Here is a 15,953-nt window from a genome sequence, read left to right on the forward strand (position 1 = left end):
TCCCTATTTTGCAGATGAGATTAAACAGTTCAAGTGGCAAAGAATCCTATCCAGATTTGCCTGAATTCAAAGCCTGTACTATTTCCATTGTACCACACTGTTTCCAAACTCTCGACAGTTGTGACTTTTTGCAAAAGGTGATAGTCTATTTGAGGGGAAAAAAAAAATCTCATTGCCCTATATTGAACAATTTAGGGATTAAAAAAGCTTGAAAGCATAGAATTAGGAAAAAACTACTTTGGATATAGTCTAGATATAGGATGATCAAGATCTGGGTGAGAGCTGAGGTAGTGAAATTTGAAAAAGAATGTTGAATTTCAATGAACTGAATGAAGAGAATGAAGGAATACAGGAAAATGTAATGTATGAGAAAATGGAGGGTTAGTTGTTGGCTGGGTAGAAAGAGCATTGGCATTGCAATCAGGGGACCCTGATTCAGTTTTTACCACTGACTTGTTTTTTGGCTCTAGAGTTTATTTAACTTATGTATGTCTTGTTTTTCTGATGAAAATAGTTGCAAAATTTTTTAATATCTAATCTTTCAGTGTTAAAATAACAAAATGCAGTGATGCATGGGGGAGACTTAAAAATCTATGTGCTGTTTCATAGAAGTTGATAAAATATACGTCTGCTTGCACCTCATTCATTGTGTTTTATGACTTCAACTAGCAGAATACTAGTAAACTGTTACCTTACTCAGTGTCTCTACTACTTCAGTACGAACAAATACTCGCGGAAGCCCTTGGGTCAGTTGAGAGTAAAAGGCGATTAGCCAAGGTTTGTGGGAGTCATAAGTAGTAACAGACTCAATTGTCACACACTTGCCACATGCTAACTGGCTGTTGGTGAGGACAGTATCAGAAGTAAAGACTCTTACTTGTTTTTCTTCAAGTAAAGCACTGCGATTTTTCCATTAACTGTCATTTCATACTTCAATTCAGTTTCAAATTTTTCCTGCAAAAATGCACAAACACTTACTGGTGATTAAAAACATACACACACAGATTCATTTGGCTATGTCCATCTGTCTCATCATTAGAAAGCAATGCCTGCTTTTCTTTAACAGTGGTCTCTATAATTCCAAATGTCTGCTTCTGTCTCTTTTAACAAGTCAAACAACTGCCAACTGAATAGACAAATTATCTGAGACCTTTATACAAATCCATCTATCCAGCCAGCCAGCCTCACATTCTACAAAGACGATGTGAGTGCGGGTTATATGCCAGGCACTGTTAAGTTCTGGAAACTGGCCTCTGAGCAGGAAAAATCGGTGCTGACTGTCAGAATGCTTATAATATTGTGGAAAGACAGACAATAAACGTGAGTTATATGATAAGGGGTGTGAATCTGGAAGCAGGGTAGGATGTCTAACATCTTAAGGGCAGGGAAAGGCTTTCTTGAGGAAGGAACATGTAAGCTGAGATATGAATTAGCCAGGTGACACAGGGTGGGGAAGTTATTTGAGAAGAAGTACTACTATGCACACAGACCCAAAGACCTGCAAGCCTCTCAACTGATGATTTTTGGTCTAGAGGTCCTCTCAAGGCTACATGGAGGGCAGAATATGGACAAAATAACAGGAATCTGTACCCCAAGGCAGGAAGAAGTCATCAGGAAGAAAACATAGTCTCGGGTGTTCAGAAAGAGAAAAAAATGTCACTTCTAGTAAACTGTGTGGAAAAGGAGAACTATTTTAAGTTTAGATTTATATATACAGGAGGAGATAGAGAGGTCTATACAGAAGAATTTTAAAGAAGATGTTATCAGGTACTGAATTCTGACTTTGTTCTATAAAACAAGGTTATTAGCCATGGTGACACGTAATATCTACCAATTCACTGGGAAGTACCAGGACATTGTCGTTATTAAAGAGATCCAATATGGCAGAACAAATGTGATAGAGCACCGGTTATTATGGACTCAGTGATGCTTCCGCTGCTGTGTTACACCTAAGGTCAAGCTTTCTTGTCTACTCCCTCTCCTGAAGGAGAGAAAAGGACCTGAGCTCATCCAGGGACAATAGAAAGTTAGAGCCAAATGAGAAGGAAATTCAAATAAGAGGGGATATATGTATACATATAGCTGATTCATTTTGCTGCACAGTATAAGCTAACACAATATTATAAAGCAACTATACTCCAATAAAAATTTTTAAAAATAAAATAAAATTGTTGATTAAAAAAAGAAAGTTAGAGCCATCTGGTCAGAATATTGTGCAGGGATTTGCCATCTCCAAGGTCAGTTATTTCAGCTAAAATTTCCTTTAAATTTTCAGTTATTGAAGTCTTCTCTGGTGTCAAAAATCTCAGACTATAAATATCCTACATTGTGGGTCTAGATGAGGGGAAGCTACTATAATTCAGTTCACTTTCATGAATAACAAGAGCTGGAAAAAAGCCTGAGGGTTGAAAACAAACGTCATGGAGAATTGTTGTCACCACTTCTTGTTCAGGCTTAAGAAAGGCCAGATAAAATGAAAATATTAGGAGGATACCAGATATGACCTTCCATACAGAAGAGCCTTCCAGATATCTGTTTTCTGTCAACAATGGATTTTAGTAGATTTTCAGATAAAATATTATTTGGAGGTTGTTTCAGAAAAGATAATTGGGTAATGGGAGTTTTAGCCAATACTATCATAGAGGGTATGGATGAAAGAAAACAGCAAAGAAGAAAACCAGAGACTATACGAAAGAGGGTGCACTGGGTAATGTTGTAACTGTGCTTCTCAAGTAGAAGCTCATGGTGGAGAACAATGCCTGCTAATAAGAAGTGTGTCTTATTTGTATTCTATCTAGGTTCTGAGCTATGGGTTGGGAGAGGAAATAGGCACCTTGATTTGGAGAGCTTCCACTAGAAGGAAATGATTTGGAGCCCATTGAGTAAGATTAGCTGGGCACAGGGACATATAAATAAAAATTTCCTCCAGGAAACACCATGGGTAAGGTCTAGTGGGTGGATTGGGACGATTAGAGTCCTGTATGGTTCTGAGATGGAAACAGAACTGTAAAGTCAACATGATGCCTGTGAGTACACAAAGGAAACCCTGTAGCCCAACTATTGTGATAACATACAGTAATCCCAGGCCTCTGAAAGCCCTGGTGGACCTAGCTAACGCCTGACATTGTTCCCAATAGGGGAGGCATTGTGATGCCAGATATTCTGTTTTAAGGCATGGACCAACAGCAAGATGACTTTGGCCTCTAAGGAAGCATGTGATCTGAAGACTGAATCCTAGGAAGAATAGTGACCACCTTTAGAATGTAAGTTTCAACATCAGGGACCTTGACTGAGAATGTGTTGACTATACATCTATGCAGGTTTATAGGAAATGTATTCCACTTACACTCATTCATTTGTCTATTTGTTTACTTACTCATTTGCTCACTTATTCAACAAACGCTTCTTCAGGTCTCCTTATGCCATGTATGTAAAATACAATCAAGGATACAATCATGAATCAAATCTTTAAGATTCTGCCTTGGCTGTTAGTGCCTCCTCCAGAAAATTCTTCAGAGGATGACTTCATTCTAGCTCAAATCTTAAGTAATGTGGCCAGGTGTCATGAAGTCAGAAAGATGGGCCATGTTCTTGGCATACCTGACAGGTAATGTTGGTGCCTTAGTTCTCTGGTCCAGCAGAGGGCACAGTGGTATAACAATAAGTACAAGAGTCCTCCTCTTCACTGCCTTGAGAAGTGATCAATCCAAACTGAGATCTATGTAGATACAGAGATCCCCTCTGCCCCATGCACTCTAAATTCTAAATGTTTCGAGTAATTGCTAATCAATTATTTGCACAAGGAAGACCAAGAGTCTCAACACAGAAACCACAAAGTTAATTTCTAGGAACTTGGCTTTCACCTCAAAATATTCAGTGAAAAATGTAGCTGGCATTTTTAAGAGACTGCCAGAAAGCATTTGAAGAAAGCCATATTGACAGGGAATCCAATGCATATGGGTCCTATATAAATTTAGCAGAAACATTTTGTTGAGAGACAATTATTTTGGGAAACAGAGTCTACTCTGGGTTCTGTTGCTATACATGTGTTTGCTTTAGAAAAAATAATTTGTGAGGAACTTTGTCCAGTTGGGGAATATGAGCTTCCAGTGAGTTTCATCTTACAATAGGTAGATGTAAAAGTTGTCATTTATGTCTCATTTATTTGTATTTTCCTGGTTCCCAGCAGAAGACTTCCAGGTGTAGGTAATTAGAAAATTGCTGTGGAATGAATCATCATGTTTTAGCTTTCCTCTTTTGACTGAGAATGTGTGTTTTGTCAAGTGGTAAGAATTCTACAAACTTTAATAGCCGACTTTTTTGAAAAAACAGAGGTAAATTTTATGTTCAATTACAGTAATTAATCCTAATTTACTACACATATATGCATTTATTCACCCATAATATTTTATTTTTTACTTCAATTTTAGTGTTCACGGTTTTGTTTGTATGTGTGTATGTATAGATAGATGATAGATAGATAGAGATACATAAAGAGATAGATAAAAGAAGTTGCATCAAATTCTTTAGAAGTAACAGAATAAGTTATAAATTACCATAAATAATTAAAATTTACCCTCTGTGTGACCTTGGACAGTTAATTTCAACTGCCAGAACTCTAAAATCAAAATAAAGCTAATAATAGAATGTTGGGTTATCGTGAAGATTAATAAAGATAAGATAGGTTAAAAAACATACACAAATGTGTATATGTATATATACAAAAATATGTATATATATCTACATATTAAATATAGTTATATATATGCATATGTCTGTGTGTATATATATATATATATATATATATATATATATATGTATGTGTGTGTATGTGTGTGTGTGTGCATGTATTCAAAATTCTTTATTAAATCAAAAGCTGTACCTGTTGACCTGGATCCTTGACCTCTCTTTTATGTAGTGGATGAAGTCTTCTGGGATAAACCACTTCATAGTTTTTCACTCCAGGGAGTTCTTTTATAGAATTTACTGAGCCCCAAAAAAAAAGTTAGAGAAGATTCAGCTAAGCAGAAGTAACATAGGCTGTTCGGTAGTGGTCATCTTGATTGCGTTTCTGATGAATGATGCCACACGCAGGGGCTTTAACTGAGTTATGTGAGAGAGTTATAAAAGTGCAGACACCAGAAAAGGTCAACAAAATCAGAAGCCCACTCTTCCTCTCAGATCTTTAATCTAGATCTTCAGATATTTTCCCACTGAAAGTTTACCGGTGTTTCTCAGCTTAGTGAACATATTTCTTTGGAATTTTCCCGCTTCTCTTTACCACTTTGTGTCCCCTAGGGGAAGGTAGCAAACAGTACAGGCAAAAGCCAGGACAGGAGAACAGAAGCCAAACTAATCCTCTAAGAAGCTAATCAGTGTCAGAATAATCAAGTTGAAGCACTCTGAAACTACACAGTGTCATAAAAATGAAATAACTAATGGATGCCATTTCAGATTCTAATATATTTTTCTTGGGTTTTCCAACAGCAATATTTTACACTAATGAAAGAAACGAAATCAGTAAGAAAAGGCTCCAATATCAGCTCCATAGAATGGGCTGACTTTTGCAGTACAGACATACCTTCATTTTTTGAATACAAAACATGAAAAATATGAAACTTGCAGAAGCAGACAATTAGAACACTAGGACTGGCTTGGAAAGAAAACTTCTGGACCTGCAGTTATATTGAAAGAGAATTGGAAAGATTCAACCTACTATTGGCATCTTGAATTCTCATTCCAATGTTGTTTCTAGAAGTTTTTTTTTTTTAGAGAAATTCAGTTTTCCCAAAGCTGACGCTGAATTTTCTATTTTCTTTTTTATTTGCCCACATGGTCCAGTCCCTGCTCTGTACAAAGAAGTGCCTGAAGAAATGTCAACAGAGCAGCTCTTTAGAGGTTAAGGGGCTGCAGATCCACAGAGAATGTAGGTACAGGGGAACAGGGATCCACAGTATGGCCCCAACCCAGCAGTTTCCTAACTGGAACTGGAAAGGCTTTAAATGACTAGAGGGTAATTCTAGCTCATTAAAATAGGAAAACCTAAATTCTATGGTAATATAAATTTATGTGACTGGGGTTGATCTTTTAGCAAATAACACAGTATTTTTCATTAGTCACCTTGCATGAATGTACACTTATCCCAGTGACGCTCCAGAGAATAAATGCTTATTTTTTCAAAGTTTCTTCAGAAACTAAAGTAGAAACTTTTCAAAATTCCAAGTGATATCGATTTTCTTTTATCATTTTAGGATGGCTTTCATTCTTCTGACCATTCAAGAGCCATTTGCATCTAACTTTGAAGAGTAGAAAAAGTGATTAAATTTGCTAAAAGCTCACTGGGTCAAAAATGGAGTGTTAAAGTGATGAAATGGCGTTTCTTTCACTGGCTGAAGATTTACTGTTAAAAATAATTCAAAAACACTTAAAGCCATGGCATCAACACTAGACTACATTAACTCTGGGTTTAGTTTGGGTTTTTTAATTGTGAAAAGAGGGGGCAGATTAAATGATCTTGAAGAACAATTCAAGTAGTCTACAATTTTATGCAAATAAATACAGAATCTCCAGTGATCTCTTTGAATAGGTGACGGTCATTTCAACAATGTTCTAATCAGAACCTTGTGATAAAACGTTTCATTACATAGTCACACTTCAAGAATTACATCACAAGTTCCCTCAGTCACTTACTTCTTGCTGTTATAGAGCTAATCACTGGGCATCTTTTATTTCTATTTAATTAATTTTTGGTAGAGGAAAATAATAACGTTAGTTTTAAAACAATAAGCGAGGTTCAAAAGCCTAAAGGAACAGTAAATCAGTCATTTTCTTTCCATCGAGTGAAAATTGTCCTAATTATCATAATTATTTCAAAATAATAGGATGCCAAGGGTAAGAAAATTACTATTGCCAGAAATTAACTGATGGTAGCAACACAATTCCGTACAGTCTCCTGTTGCTCTCTAAGTACACCATAAGGCACCCGCATGCTATTTGTAGGACTGTGTTCAATCAATGCAATTAGTCCCATTAATATGGAGCTCATGAAGCCATATATTCACCAACATTGCAACCAGAGTAACTCTTCTAAAAATGCTGCATGAAACATACATTATTCTGATGGGAAATATTAGTCCAAGCTGCCCTCAGTTCATAAAATAATAACTACCCAACTAATTCTTTTTATAAAAGCAGAAAGGGATAACACTCACATGTTCCCCATCAGAAGTGGTGAGAAGGGGACAGGCCAATCCAACTAACACAAATTTTCTCTGATATACACATTGATCTCCATGCCTCTAGTTAGTATCTAAATGCTAATGTTTCCCAATTGACTATGAAATATGGAGTCTAAACTTGTAAATCAGTGGAGAAATTTCTTTCCAACTCTTTGATGGCCAAGCACTTCCAAATGGCAACCAAAACAAATCAATGAATAAACTAAACCAGAATATTTTTGAAAAGGCCTCCAGCAACCTCTCACTTTCTTCAGTTTGAAGTGAACAGATTTCGAGCTTTTCACATTCTTGCAACAGGGTACATTCTCTAAAGATAACAGATAGAATTTCCCTTAATGACCCTTCTTTTTCTGAAACCAAGAAGGCCCTGAAAGAATGAGATTTGAGATACAACAAACTATACAGCAGTTAAAGAGAGGCAATAGACCTAAGTGCTGTTTGGCTCATTCATCCTAAAGTGTGATGGTGCAGTCTCCTCCCAGCTGAATAACAGCAGACTAATTATTTTGAGGCCTGTGGAACAAACACAACTAACTGTCATCCAGGGATTACACAAATCTGAGATGAAACACAATATGTTTCTACTAATTCATTTTAATACTTGCTTTTCTCCCTCCCACAGAACTCACAGGATGGATTAGTTTTGACTAGCAAAACCGGATCAAGAAAAAGAAAACTGTTATTTGGCTTTGGGTTAGATAATTATTTTCACTGTTTATTAGTTTTAGAAAAGTTAAATCTTTGGGGGGGGGGTACTTTTAAACACTTTTTATTTGGCCATAATTTCAAATGTATACAAGAATTGCAAGCATAGGAATAGTACAAATAATGTCTTTACATCCTTCACCCAGATTTACCTAATTCACAGATTTACCCTTTTGCCAACATGTTCATGAGTGACAAATAAAGTATTCTTGTAAGCCACCAATATTTTGAGGTTGTTGTCACTGAGATTTTGAATATTCTCAGTCCCTCACATATATACATATGTGTATATACACATATGTATATAAATATACATACACATACACACAATTTTTTCTAACCATTTGAGGATGAGTTACACTACATACATCATGGTTCTTTACCCCTACAAACTTGAGTATTTCCTAAGTATAAGAATATTCTCTTACACAACCATAGCACAGCTCTCAAATTTAAGAAATTTAACACTGAGCCAGTACTTTTATCTAATCTACCATCTGTATTCCAGTTTTGTCAATTGACCAAATAATATCCTTTATAGCATTTTCCCCATTCCAGTGCAGGGTCCACTCTAGGGTCAGGTATTTTATCTAGTTTTCATGTCTCTTTACTCTCTTTTAATCTGGAAACTTCTCTCCTTCCTTCCTCCCTCCCTTCATCCTTCCTTCCAACCGTTTTCTTTCTTTCTTTCTTTCTCTTTCTTCCTTCCTCTATCTCTCTTTCTCTCTCTGCCTTCCTCCCTCTGTCTTTAGAAAAGTTAAATCTTGTTGACAAGATTAATATACCAGACATTAGTCTGGATGGCTACTTTATATTTTAATGTGTTTGGAGCCATTTTAGAGTTTAGCCCCTTTGTACATAATACTGATATTTCCATTTTTCTTCAAATCTGTTCCAAACTGTTGAAAGCAATGTCTTTTCAAACTAAACACATGATGTTAAGCCCTGAATCAGGGTTTATGCAATGACATGGACTTTTAAGTTCTGGGATTCTCTGTACCCCATCAAACTATCTGGTGATTTTAAACTTCATGCAGTGAAAGTGAGTACAAACACTAAGGGAAAAAACACATCCTAATTACGTCTATCACTTTGGCTATAAAGATTAAATTACGTGTACTCTTTGGGGTCTTCCAGTCAGCTTATGAAGACAGGAAGAAATTGCAATTTGAAATAAAATAATTTCAAAAAGTACTGTACCTCCTGGATATTCTGCTGAAGTAAAGAAATTTCTCCTTACTTCTTCACCCCCAAACACCTGTCACATTCTTTAAATTTTTTTCCCTTTCCTACAATGAAATCTTATCAGTTATTTTTCTCAGGGGATTGTAAAGCTCATTACAAACAGTTGGCCTGATTTGACCTCATTTTTAAATTTTGCGTATGTAAGAACTGGGCAGAAGTCATGGCTGGAGGGGCACATACTTATTCTCTGGATGACGGGGGCAGAGAAACAAAAAAATGAGGAGATGGGAAAATGGAAATTGCTTTACGCCTTACATTTCAGTGGGTATTTCATTTCAGAGTTATTTCAGTGACCATGGAGACATTCCTTTTTTTTTTTTTTGGCTGCATTGGGTCTTGGTTGCTGCACGCGGGCTTTTTCTAGTTGTGGTGAGCAGGGGCTACTCTTCGTTGGGGTGCGTGGCCTTCTTACTGCCGTGGCTTCTCTTGTTGTGGAGCACGGGCTCTAGGCGCGTGGGCTCAGTAGTTGTGGCTCACGGGCTTAGTTGCTCTGCGGCATGTGTAATCTACCGGGCCAGGGCTCGAACCTGTGTCCCCTGAATTGGCAGGCGGATTCATGGAGACATTCTTGAAAATACACGATGGAAAATAAAAAAGAGGGGGCAGCTTTCTGTTCCAGATGGAAGATAAGGGAAGGCAGCTTTCTGTTCGTCTCCCCGTCCTCACAAAAGCCACTTCAGAACCTCTGTCCCCTCTCACCAAGTATTCAGAGATGTCACACTTTGAGACACAACCTCTAAAACTGTTTTGTCTCTTGGGGCAAATGATGTGAATGCAAAGACAGGAGAACAGAATCAGTTGGTATGCCCAAATTCACCGAAAAGGCTATAATGTGGGTGGACCCCACTGGTAGCTATGTTATTCTGTTAACAGATCCAGCTTGATCTATATGCTGTTGTGTATGGCTAGTACACAAACAATCCTTACGTTTCAACCAAGCAAAGTGTCCCAGAGAGTGTTCAGTGATCCTACTTTTGGAGAATGTAGGGAAAGAAGATTTCTATTAACTTTGACTCAAAAAATAGGAATTTTAAGTCAATAATTTAAATTCCTGGCACAGTTCTATACCAAAAGATATTAAGTAAAACTTTCCCAAGTCTGAAAAACAAATCAGAAACCAGCATAAAAGGAAAGTCGCTTTTAGTGACAAAGTACTGTGTGGGCAAAAGGGGTAGGAGAATATTTCCCTACCTAACCCCATCCTTCTTGTTGATAATTTGTTACCATTTCTAGGTCCCGGCAAACATTCTAAAGCCCAGGAAAAGGTTTAGCAGGGAAGGAGTCTCACGCACTGAAGCTAACGTGCTGACTTCAATAAGCTCTCGAAGTAGAAATAAACAAAGGAAATGTGTTAGCCAATCTACTTTAACCAAAATCTAATTGGAGAATTCATCAGAGATGGAGAGACATGCTAGATATAATTGATTATTAGGAAGCAATATTACTCTACTTTTGAATTCTTAAACTAAAAATTGCTGCTCGCCATATGGCACTTCAAGAATGAAGTCACTGGCCACTGCAGTAGTTGACCTTCAACACACAGCCTGAAACAGGAGTTCAGGGCCGGCAAAGATCAGAAATGAGACACTCTGTACTCTGGGAAAAACTGGCAGAACAGACCTTCAGATAATTAGATACTTTTAGGAGAAGATGTTATGAACCCAATTTCTTGCATTTTCTCATATCTAGAAAAGCTCTAAAATTATTAATGGAGACATCCGCTCACCGTGACTAGCAGCAACCTCCTGCCAAAATGTATGCTTGATTCCATGGATCCCCCTTCAACAAAACACATAATTCCGATCTCCCTGCCCTGCTTCTTCTGAACAGTTCCTCAGAGTTATCTGAGAGGTTGTCTCCCAGGCTATAGTCCTCATTTTGCCCCAAATAAAACTTCACTCACAACTCTCACATTGTGCTTTTTTTTTTTTTCAGTCGACAAATGTTTGATCTAACCAGCAAAATGGAAGTGAATGATCAACATAAGTTCAACGGCAACATTGTTTTGATCAAGTAATATCACAGTGCTTTATAAACATGAAATGGGTCCACTACTTATTTCTAATTCGTCATATTTATCATCACCAATAATGAAAGGACTAAATATAAAAATGTGATCGAAAGGAATAGGACAAATCAAACTGGCCTCAATAATAATAACAGATACTTTCTGAAACCTTCTGTACCACAATAACCAGTCAAATCTGCCTCATCTTAACTGCTCTAAAAACTGACAGGGTTGATTTTGGTGCCTTCCATTCTTTAATGATGCTGAATGAAATTTCCCCTTTGATTTCTAAGTGTTCTCAGATCAGATGTGTAAATATTGATTCAAGAAGTCTGCTTGCCTCTCCTTTACACTGAGTGTTTAAATCAGTCAGAGCCCCCCCAAACAACAAATTAAACCAGCTCAACTGGGTAGTAAAATTGGTTAAAGAAAAATACTGGGAGAAGATGAAAAGCAGGCAGTTCCCTGGGTATTTAACAGAACCTGAAAAGGAGTTAAACACCTACCCGGAGGTGGAGAAAGGAGGAAAGTGGTCGTCAAAAGAAGCCCTCGCCACATGCTGGGGGATCCCAGGAGCCTGGTGTCTGTCCTTCTGTCTCAAGCAGACGTGCGCTGCTGGGTCTGAACCTTCCTCTCAAGTGAGACAGAATGAAACCTCAGGGCTCATTCTTGTCTCTGCTTCAGGAAGTGTTTACTAAAGGTGTTGCACAACCTCGGAGCTATGGTCCTGTGACAATGGCACAGCAGGCGGAAGTTCTGGCCGCAGTCTGGCTCTAAGGTCCCTTGATCCTATGCTATTGTTTCTCTTTCTTTCTTCCCCATATTCCCCACTCAGAAGTAGTACATTTCCAATAAAATACTATATTCCAATAAGCCACTGCAATAGTGGTTCAATGTAGCTTGATAAATGTGTGTGTTTATTATGTGTATAATAAATATATGTGTATGTACACACTACTATATATAAAATAGATAACCAGCAAGGACCTACTGTACAGCACAGGGAACTACACTCAGTATTTTGTAATGACCTCTAAGGGAAAAGAATCTGAAAATGTATATATATATTTGTAAATATATATATATACACATATATACATGTATATATAAAAGCATACATATATATGTAGCTGAATCACTTTGTGGACCCCTGAAACTAACACAACACTGTAAATCAACTATACTTCAATAAAAAAATGAATAAATAAAAATTTAAAACATAAAAAGCAAAATAAATAAATACATGTATATGTATTTATATATGTATTTGCTATGTTGGCAAAAATGTATTGAGAAAGTTATCCTCTCACATATACATGTGGTTCAGTGAAGCAATTTCTGATCCAATCCCATTATTATATAAAATTCTCTTTTCCAATTATTTTGTATCCTTAGCCTGTTCTTCCACAGTGGTGATCTCAGGGAGCTTGAACTATCATGAAATAAGAATGTATGACTCTATAAGCTCAAGGTTTTTCAGCTGCCCAAGGGTATTTGTATCATCAATAACAACCAAGAGAAGGGGGTTGGGGGAAGCCTTTAAGACTCAAAAAATGTAATTTCCAGGAAAATTTCAGGAGTTGTCACAGGTGGTAGTGAGTCTAAGTTGGCATGCCCAGATATCACACAGTATAGCTAATTAAATAGCTAATATTAATTAGAGCTGCTTACTAAGTTCTAGGTCCTTTATACTTATTATCATATGGATTCTTATGATACTCCTGTGTGATAAATATCATCTTACCCGTATTTTTTATATGAAAAAAACTGGGGTTTAAAAAGATTAAAAATTCAGAAGATTAAGACTCAGTTTTCCTCATTTTATAGAATAAAAAGAGTAAGCAGCTTGCCCAAAGTTAGCTAGCTAGTAAGTGGTAGGAGTGGAATTTGGACTTGGTGTTGTCTGATCTCCTACTCACAGACTCTAATGCTTCCTACTTACGGAGCTGATTTATACACCCAGTTATATTTCTGTTGAGAAATAAATATACAATTCCTACTAAACAACCCTGAAGTATTATTACAAAACCCATGCCTGGTCCACTAAAATTATGCATCATTTTATGGATTCTGAAGCACATTCTTATACTAGTGACTGCAATGAAAAGGGATATCTCTAAATGATAATACACATATTGGCCAACAAGCATAAGGGAATCTTTTAATCTAGTTATTGAACATTTCAGCCATCAGGACTGGGAATCTCACAGCTGTCTTGTCTCTTCCATCCAAGTTCTACTGGTTTGTTTCTTTCAGGGAACAGAAAGAATACATCTGTTTTTAAATGATTACATGGTTTTTCTCCATTAATTCTGTACACATTCATTAGTATCTTATGCGTAGGACACTGAGGTCATGGCTGAAAACACAATCATTTCCTTTGAGATGCTTACAGTCTGGTGAGGCAGATAGGCAAGAACGGTTACCATGAAGTTGTGCAAAGTGAGTACTGTCCGTATATCACAGTACCTTGTGTTTAGTGCTATGATAGATTTAGGCACAGAGGTCAGAGGTCAGAGTTCAGAGGTGACCTCTCTGCCGAAATCCTAGCAGGGCAAGGAAAGCTTCCTGGAGGCAAGAACAATGAGATCAATGAAGAACCAACTGTGAGAAGAAGTGAGGAGGATGCCTCATAACACATTAGTTTATGGCTGGTAATGTTTTGGTGTTTTTGGAGCAAAGAGTGCCTGGGGGAATGGGAAGATGTTGTTGTGATATCAGCACAGGATCTTGAGTGGGAAAATACAGGTTCAAGTTCTTACTCTGCCACTTGCTTTATTACACTGGGAATATAACTTTCTCTTAAATCTTGATTACGGGCAAAGTTAAGTTCCAAAGTCATGTAGCAAATAACTTCCAGCATTCTACTTCACTGGACTTTATAAGGATCAGACGATAATAAACATTTGAAAAGTGTTTGTAAAATGTTCACTTTATCCTCTATTCTACACAAATTTCTCTTAGTTAAATGTCACCTAAAAAGAGGATTCTAACAAGATGATCCATTTGAATCATTTGATTAAAAATAGGAATGAAATCTGATCTGGACACAGGTAAGAACATTACCACTTTGAACTGGTGTTCCAGATTGTGTAGTTCCTATGCATTGTAATGTATAAGACACTTGTAAAGCCCCTTCCCTTTAATATATGCCTGATGCCATTTGAAGTGCATTGTATGTGATGTTGCTAGTTCCTATTAAAATTTTTCAATGTAGATATCAACAACTCCAAGTTACATATGCAGAAACTGAGGTCCAGATGTATTAAGGGAGTTTTTGCAGGGACTCCAGCAGTGTGTAGCTTATGAAGGATTGTCTTTTGGTAGCGTTGGAGTTACTCAGATCCTGCTCCATCCTTCAGGGCCACAGTTCACTGGGAGATGATTATCAGAAAAAGGAAATCCTTTAGGGATGCTGGCTGGGAAAGATTGATAGTGAAAGGACCCCACAGCACCAAGCAGGAGACAGACAGTGAGGATCAATGTATCCGGGATGATCTGGTCTTGAGCTCTGCCTTTTCATTGATGCTTTGGGAAGTGTTTCTTGGAGCAGAGTATCTGTACCACAATAGGATACCCTCCCTTCTTATTTTCCTCCCTGCTGCACGCCTCAAAAAAGAAACTTCTGGAGAAACAGACATAGATAAATGGGTAGGGGAGGTGATCAAGGTTTAAAACACCTTATCTTTACCTCTTAGGAGTAGATGGACCTAAAACCGAGAGTGGGATCATGGGAAAAAAAGGACCCAATTATGGGTAGGTTACTAAGACTCATAGATTGTATCAGATTTAATAAATATAATCGTTCTGCTGTGTTCTCTGTATGTTTATGTCATTCAAGACTTTCAAAATTTCTTCAACAGTAATTATTTAGAATCATCAAATCATATGAATGAGAGATCAAGTCTTGAACTCTGCCCAAGATGGGTTCTCACTGAAGCTCCAGGAAGATCTTACTGTCACTGTTTCACCTCCCAGGACCATTATAGCTCTGTCCCTATTCACTAAGGGCAAAGAGGAATAGCACACATGGAAGACTGTATTTTTCCTCAAAAGAACTTCACAAAAATCTCTTTTCAGCCCAGAATTCTCACTATTCTTTCTGCTTTCCATTTGGATTAGTTCAAAGGACATCACATAGAAAAAAGACCAAATGGTGTTAGTATTGGAACTGGGAGAAAAGGATGATTCAGTCACCACCTACCTGATGCCACTCAGACCAAGGGGATGCAAAGTCTTAGCAGGAAGAGAGAAAGGAGCAAATGCTTACTGTGTGATTAGAATGTGCCAGTTGCTTTGTATTAACATGAATCATCTTCACCACAACCTAGAACCTAGAGAAGGAAGTGTCATTGAATTATCAAAGACTTGATATTGATCTTTTCTTTTTTGGCCGCTCGGCTTGCGGGATCATAGTTCCCTGACCAGGGATCGAACCTGCACCTCCTGCAGCAGAAGTGTGGAGTCTTAACCACTGGACCCCCAGAGAAGTCCCAGTATTGATCTTTTCTGAGCATGTGTGACAAATCTTGGGACCACTGGGTGTAGGATCTTTCTTCAATATGTTTTTATTTAATTAAAACATTCCTACACTGCTATGCTCTTACAAATTGCTTCTGGAACAGAGAGGTACCATTCCTTCAACCCAAAGACACACTACAGGGTCAGTGAATACTGAGGCACCACCTTTGTTTTTCCCTGTGCCCAGAAATGAACTACACAGAGCTCGCACTGAGTAAATTAAATAGCTTCCAGAG

General features: G+C 37.5%; 1 protein-coding gene across 1 annotated transcript in view; it reads right to left on the reverse strand.

The window, feature by feature from the left end:
• The window catches only part of ADAM28 (ADAM metallopeptidase domain 28), a 56,864-nt gene extending 45,015 nt beyond the window's left edge, over window positions 1–11,849 (reverse strand). Inside the window, exons 1-3 of the mRNA XM_036855762.1 lie at window positions 11,703–11,849; window positions 4,883–4,986; window positions 878–954 (exon numbers count right to left, since the gene is read on the reverse strand). Of these exons, the coding sequence (XP_036711657.1) occupies window positions 878–954; window positions 4,883–4,986; window positions 11,703–11,754 (233 nt within the window). The 5' untranslated portion in view covers window positions 11,755–11,849. The remainder of the gene's footprint in view (window positions 1–877; window positions 955–4,882; window positions 4,987–11,702) is intronic.
• Window positions 11,850–15,953: the final 4,104 nt, after the last annotated feature.

Source organism: Balaenoptera musculus, chromosome 6 (assembly GCF_009873245.2).
Source record: "Balaenoptera musculus isolate JJ_BM4_2016_0621 chromosome 6, mBalMus1.pri.v3, whole genome shotgun sequence".
In the NCBI taxonomy this organism is placed as follows: domain Eukaryota; kingdom Metazoa; phylum Chordata; class Mammalia; order Artiodactyla; family Balaenopteridae; genus Balaenoptera; species Balaenoptera musculus.